This window comes from Oreochromis niloticus, linkage group LG11 (assembly GCF_001858045.2).
Source record: "Oreochromis niloticus isolate F11D_XX linkage group LG11, O_niloticus_UMD_NMBU, whole genome shotgun sequence".
In the NCBI taxonomy this organism is placed as follows: domain Eukaryota; kingdom Metazoa; phylum Chordata; class Actinopteri; order Cichliformes; family Cichlidae; genus Oreochromis; species Oreochromis niloticus.
The window spans coordinates 9,481,417-9,488,633 of NC_031976.2; the positions used below are offsets into that span (position 1 = coordinate 9,481,417).

The 7,217-nt window shown below is 42.2% G+C and overlaps 1 protein-coding gene across 1 annotated transcript; it reads right to left on the reverse strand.

The window, feature by feature from the left end:
• Nucleotides 1–602: 602 nt before the first annotated feature.
• On the reverse strand, nucleotides 603–6,546 carry irx2a (iroquois homeobox 2a). The gene is made up of 3 exons (XM_005450549.4): nucleotides 5,992–6,546; nucleotides 4,227–4,632; nucleotides 603–3,507 (listed from the first exon to the last, which is right to left on the reverse strand). Exons 1-3 carry the CDS (start codon nucleotides 6,229–6,231, stop codon nucleotides 2,618–2,620), a joined length of 1,536 nt encoding a protein of 511 aa, XP_005450606.1. The 5' UTR covers nucleotides 6,232–6,546; the 3' UTR covers nucleotides 603–2,617.
• Nucleotides 6,547–7,217: the final 671 nt, after the last annotated feature.

The window sequence follows — 7,217 nt, forward strand, 5'->3', positions numbered from 1 at the left end:
TTTTTTCTTTCTAATTTGTTCAGTTAGATGTGTCATATAATACCCAGCCATGATGAAAAGCAGTGAAAAGCCTGTCCGATTAGGGCCCATCACACAGCCCATTGGAGCTGGCAGATGCTTAGATAGACTTTTATGGATTGCTCAATGCCGTGCCGTAATGAAGCAGGCAGTGCTGACCCATCCTGAACCAGGCTAAAAAGCTCCAGGGACGGCCCCGCTGGGAGCCCATAATGCCCGATGCGTCCCACGGCTGTATTAATCACACTGAAAAATAAATGTGTGGCAGGGAGAGGGAAGCTGGGAGAAAAATGAAATAAAATAAGCATCTCGTTTATCCCCATCAAGGTCCTGAATATGTGACCGAGGGAGATCCCCTGACCAGACGCTTTAAAAGAAAATGATTGTCCATTTAGAAAGAATGGATTGTGCAATCTGTGAGAACTCATAATCTTTATGAAAAGTGAGATTCATCAAACATCTCCCATCTGCAACTGACAAAACAAAAGAATAATGAGCAGAGAGAATAAAAAAAGGAATAAAAAATGCAACAGTGTTAAATGCGCTTCTGTTATGAGTAAAAGAAAGACTGCCAAAGATGAATGTAATAGTTGGGAAAACAGTTTAATATTTTCTCATTTGAATAATGGATGTAATACCCCACCAGTATATCTTTACCAGCGAGTTTTGATTTTATTTACATTCAAAGATATAAATTAGTAAAAGTACTCCTGATAACAAGATTGGGTCGCCTTTTCCCCAAATGCGTTTCAAATAAAAACCGTCCATAATATATATATATATATATATATATATGTATATATATTTACAAAACAAACAGACGATGTCAGTTTCCCATTTTTGCAATACAACTTGCATAAATTATAGGCATCGTTTCGCCATCCTTTTAAAAAAATAAATATCAAATGTAGGCTATTCCACTTTGAAGTCCTCAAGTTCACTTCAGTTCAATTCGGTCCATTTTGCGTCCCCAAGACACCTCGGTTTCAGGCCAAATTTTAGTTTTTATTTTCACACGTAAATATATACTGAAATAATATACCGTGGCAAATAAGCAAACTAGAGGAACCTGAGAAATAACATGTAAATCACATATAATGGGAGATCGGTTTCAAACCAGCATATGTAATTGTCGTCCAAATTGCCTCAAACAGAACGGCGGAAATAATAACATTCTGACAAACGTGAGCTAAAGAAAAAGTCCCAGTCTGCGTGGGGCTTAGAAAGCGGTAGCAGCTGTCATTCCGACTAAATGGTGGCACCAGATCCGATTTGGAGTAAAGGTTATGTGGGTTAAAACGTGAGGCTAAGGGGGTGGCGTCCTTTGTCGTTTTATAGTCAAAGCAATTGTGACACCTACCTGCAGACCATGGAAATTAAAAAAAAAAAAAAAAGAAAGAAAGTCCCACACGATCAAATGATCAATTTCTTCCATCACCACAGAAAACATGAACAAAAACACCTCTATACTGCAAGTGCTCATTAAAAATGAGAGAGGGGGGGCTCTGCTTATACTGCTACTAAAACGTCCTTAAGCTATTCGTCGGCGTGTAGGGAAAGCTTTAAATGTGCGCAAGGAAAGTAACCACCACAGCTACCTAAGTGACATTTGAAAACGTGAAGTTCCACGATGACTGCACACAGCAAACAAACTCATTTGTTTGCTTTTGGCTGACCCTGTGTAATTAGAATTATTCCAGGCTGAAAGATAAGGTCTCGGGCCCGCTGCGCGCGCGCACACACAGGAAACATTAAAAATAGGATTCCTGCTCAAAACTATGGCAACATTTTGTCTGCTTATTGGATTCACAGGGTGCCCAATGTGTGTGTGTGTGTGTGTGTGTGTGTGTGTGCGCGCGCGCGTCTGAGCGCATGGATAAGCTTATTTAAGGCCCGTCCTTCATAGTGTTGTTTTAATGTGTATCTGTAGACGCGATCTTGTAAGTTTTGTTTGCAATTGGCTTGTATGTTATATCCCTACTGCTTTGTAAGGCAAGATTGTTGCAAATAGAAATCCCGTCAGCGGATTCTTATGATCCCGTGGGATCATCGGAAAGATCAAAATATGCGTAGTTTTTTTTTTAAGCGGGGGTGGGCAATTATAAATTGATTACTCCGGGAGATTACTGCAATGAAAACGAATAACAGGCCATAGTGCGCGTTCATTTCCTTACTGCGCTGAAAAATGTCCAACTTAATAAGTCATTTAGTCTCATATTCAGTCCTAAAAATGTACTCGTCTTAGCACAAGTGAAAAATCACGTAGTGTTAGCTGTTTCTTGTGAAAGATCGCTTGAATATGAAGGCTTCATTTTGTTCTGTTTTGTTGCTATTTGTGTTTTTTTTTTCTTTCTCGAAACAAGGCTAAAGAATTCAGATCATGCTTTGGTGTCATTGCAGTGACACATGAAAGTGACAAAGAAAACCAGTTAGTTTGCATTGGAAACAAGTGAGCTCATTTTACCTCCAGCGTGGCGCCATTTCCTTACAAGGTTGAATTAAAATACAAATTTAGGACTCAACACTAGATTAAATAAGTTTTCATAAGTTAGTCTCTCTTTTTTTAATCATTATCATTATTTGTTTATCGCGTCATATTTTACGTACCTTTCTTTGCTTCTAAATTTGCGGTTCTGAAATGCTGTTGCTGCTGCTCAACAACAATCTGGTTTGGATTATTTTTAACGAGGGGAGAGTCTGGCCTGTGTTTGGGGTTTGTGCTGGCCTCCAGAGCCTGCTGAGAAGAACTGAGACCCTCGTTTGCAGCAGCAGCGGCGGCGGCGGCGGCGGCAGCAGCCAGACTCACTCCAGATGAATTAGTGTACCGCAGGATCCCTTGACCCTGCAGGGGGCTGAAGTTGCCATAGTTTGTGTAATTGCTATAAAAGGGTGAAGTGTAATAAATAGGTCTTCCAAGGATAGAGGGGGGCGGGTAGAGGGAGGGCGAACTGGCAGCCGGGGAGGCTGCGGAAGGCGTTGGGGAAGTGAGAAGTCCACCGCTGGAGGAGGGGCAATTTGGTTGCCCAGTTGACTGCCCCAGTTGCTGTTGCTGATGTTGCTGCTTTTGGTCCGAGGTAGCAATTTCCGCCAGCGACCACAATTTGGGTTTGACCGTGGGGTTAGGAGGCGCTCCCGAAGAAGGCCTGTTGTCAAGGCATGAGGAGGATTTATTGGTGTTAATATTGTTGCTACTGACAAGGCTCCGGGCTAAATCCTCGCGTTGGCTGTGGAGGTGGTGGAGATGGTGGAGGTGGTGGTGGTGGTGATGGTGATGGCTGAGAACTGGAGCTTCTACTCCGGTCAGTGGTGATGACGTGACGGGTTTAGGTGAAAGCTGAGCCCGCTGGTCGCGGTTTGGGTCCTCGCCGTCCTCTTCGCATTTGTCGCCGGCTTGTTCAGAGCCAAGCTCGCCCACACAGCTGACCTTCTCCCCGTCTGACTCTGCCGAGCAGGAGTGGTCCGTCAGGGTGTCTACGTGCAAGCTGATGCCTAAGACGAGCATGCAAATAAATGGAAAAGAGTTACAAGTGTTAAAGAAAGTGAGAAAGTCTCAAAATTAAAATGTATAAAACTTATAAAGTCCATTAATCGTTAATGCTTTACAGCCAGCCGCACTTAAATAGTGGCACATGTATAATTTATAAAGTAGGCTGGATTTAATGTATATTTTATACCATAACAATTGTGCTGTCTTTTTTTTTCTTTTCTTTTTTTACATAATCATACACGTCGACGTTTTCATCGTAACAATATTAACAGTCTAGTTTTATTGAGACCACTTATGGCTACTGCTATGCTCGGTGTCTGCTTGCCAGTGACCTGTCATTAATCACGCTAAAGAAAATAAAATGTTCCTTCTAACAGGTCATTACGTGTAGCTTGAGTCTTAGAACCTCGTTTTTCATTAAAAATTGATATCAATCAACGTGGCTACCTAAATAGTTCATGGACTCGACTGTCTTGCAAACATATTTAAATGTTATATATATATGTGTGTGTGTGTTTGTATGTGTGTGCGTGTGCGTGTGTGTGTGTGTGTGTGTGTTAGAACTATAATTCACGTAACTGCGTTAGAATTTCATCTTTTTGATATTTTGACAAAAAGCAGCAGTGCAGCACATAACTTGTGAAGTAAATAAAAGGGGCACCCCCCTCCTTCCCATCCAACTCTGAATTGATCATGGCTTGGTCGCCGGATAATACCCCACCTTCATCCTCCGCTGAAGCCTCGCTGTTATCCAGCGTTTTTTCTGAGCGCTCCACTTCTTTTCTCTCGCCGTCTCCGTCCTCTTCGTCCTCGTCTTCGCTCTTATTCCGGGGTGCCCATGTCATCTTATTCTCCTTCTTGAGCCTCCTCCGGGCGTTTGCGAACCAAGTGGAGACCTGCGTCAGGGTCATCTTGGTGATAATTGCCAGCATGATTTTTTCTCCTTTCGTCGGATACGGGTTCTTCCTGTGCTCCTGCAGCCAGGCCTTCAAGGTGGCCGTGGCGTCCCTGGTGGCATTTTTGCGGTAAGCCGGGTCGTTGAGCTGGAAGGGGTATCCTGGGCTCCCGTAAGGGGGATAACTCAACGCCCCGGCCATGCCTGTGGTGTGTGCGTCGTATGGAGAGGACTGGATAAAAGTTGGAGGAAAAAAGAAAGAAAGAAAGAAAAAGTCAAGAGCTGAGTTCAACTGACATTAAAAAGAATTTAAAAAATCGGCATTAATGTGTGACTTATATAGAAAACCAACTTCCTATACGTTGCACAACATCACAAATGTGTATATATAAACTTCACATTTTGATGAATAATAATAAATGATAAGACAAAAATTACATCATAAGTAGCTATAACTATACACGTTTTATTCAACAGTGATTTTTAAAAAAAAAGTAGGCCTATAACCATTCCTTTTTGAAAAACGTGTCCAAACAAGAGAAACATGACGGGACTCAAATATAAAAGTAGTACCAGATTTTATCTTCATTTTATATCAATTATATATTATAAAGTGATTTAAATATCGTCTCAGGATTTCGGACTGCAGTGGACTGCTTCAAATAAACAAAGCATAAATAATAACTAATTGTTTAAGTATTATTATTGTTGTTATTGTTGTTATGGTTTAACCCACTTGTCGGGATGAATAAAAAAGGAGTAATTGTAAACAGGGATGCTGAACACATCGCAGGCAAAAGCAGGCCACAGAAAGCCGAGGAGTAATGGTTAACTAATGGTTAGGATCATTATCGGATTAACTAATAACAGGGTTCCCCTTTATATAGCAGTTAAGATAACAAAAAGGAAATTTTAATTTTCTTTAATCACCTATTAACCAACTCATTTCCTTTCAGTGGCTGCTTTTTGTTTATGGTGGCAGCCCCAATGTGTTAACATATCGTCTCTTTGCAGCATTAGAAATCCCATTAGCGAATCACTTGATGTGCACCTTTCCTAGAACGCTTGAGGTGCCCTGTGTCATTAACATTGCGAGTCATGCTTTTCGTGTTAAAATGTAGTTTATTTAACCAAGAATTATACCACCTCATCCATTCCTGATTTTAGTGCGTGGCTGAAGAAGAAAAGGGTCATAGTTTGTATTATATTCAATTTCTATGGCGCATAAAGTCGATGCTTAGAAGCCAAACGCTTAAATGGAAATCCTAGGTATTCCATTTTACACAATTAACTGCGGAAGTGTTAAGCGTCAACAAAGCCATTCCGATCTGCGGCTCACGATCAAAAATCCCATTTAAACCAAGGAGGTCAAAGATTTTTTTTTTTAGCGAGGACCCCTCTAGGAGGCCACCAGATATGAATGTATAGCACTCAATGGAAAAGTTCCGCAACTACTTTCTGTGGAGTGAATCATGAAAAAAAAAAAAAACGCAAACCGATTTATGCTGTGCTGTTGGCCTGCGACTTTAAAACGACGACAATCGCCTTCTTTGAAGCTTTATCATAAAGAAACACATAGAAGATGTTTTACCATGTACGATGGGAATCCCGTGGTTGGATCCGTGGAGTATGACAGTGGAGTGGAGAAGCCTGCACCGGCCGAAGCGGAGAAAGCAGCTGACCCGGGATATGGGCTGAAGGCTGAGCCAGACGACGACCTCGCCAAGTCTTCGTTCCGCGGGGCGGCCAGAGCCGAGGCCCCGTAAGCCGGACATGAATACAGAGCCAGAGAGCCCGGGGGCTGGTAGAGGTAACCCTGAGGATAGGACATTGGTGAGCGCGCGTTAGGTCGCCGAATCCAAAAAGGGAGAGGAAAAAACGCACAAGGCGGCGGACAACAGCGGCCAAAATAATAAACAATCAACTCAATAATCAGCCGTGCAAACAGTCATTAGAGAGTGAAAATAAAAAAAAGGCCTCCCTCCACTGCCCCCTTACTGGGAAAAACCCCCCGAAAGATCTGTTAAAGTGCCCACATAGAGGCAATGTGGCATGCGTCTTGATCCCCTAGCGTCCGATGTTTTTAGTACGCAGCACTATGAAGTGAGGAGTTAGGAGGGAACGAGCCAGTGGAGTTTCAGACACACAGAGCATTGGGGGAAACAGGAGCTGTCACTCCGGCTCATCTGAATATCCCATCCCCGCCCCCTTTCTGCCTGATAGAAATGGAGCCTCGGAACATAACCAAAGAATCCACACGGCAGAAACGTAGCGTTCGTCCTATGAATAGACGTTTGACTTGGAATGAGGCTATTTAAAACTTTTTTTTCACCCCCTTAATATCAGACATATCCTCCAACTAAACGTTATAGTGATCTTCTTGTTGCCAATGCAAATTACTAAGTCCAAGCTGGGCAGTTATAGCTCATTTTCCATTTGTTTCAAGAGAAATTCACCATGATTATAAAATCGACTCGCAACGTCCGTTTCAGTTTCATTATTTCAAAAACGTTTAAATCCAATTTAATTGGCTTCTTAGGCTGGGTATTTTTGCAGCACATGACATGCGGAGAAAGGGAGGAGAAACAAAAGTTCATCTGTTTTACTGACAGGTTTTTTTTCCTTGTCGTTTTATTTTGCTTTAAAACTAAGTTGATTGTGGTACATGGTGCCTGTGTGATTAAATCCAATCCAATAACAAAGGAAAGGCTGAGGGGGGAGATCGAACAGGAGCGAGAGTATAAAATCGCCAATGCTCTCCACTTGCACCTGGTTATTTTGCCTGTAGTTCACAAGCCGACACATCCATGAACGTAT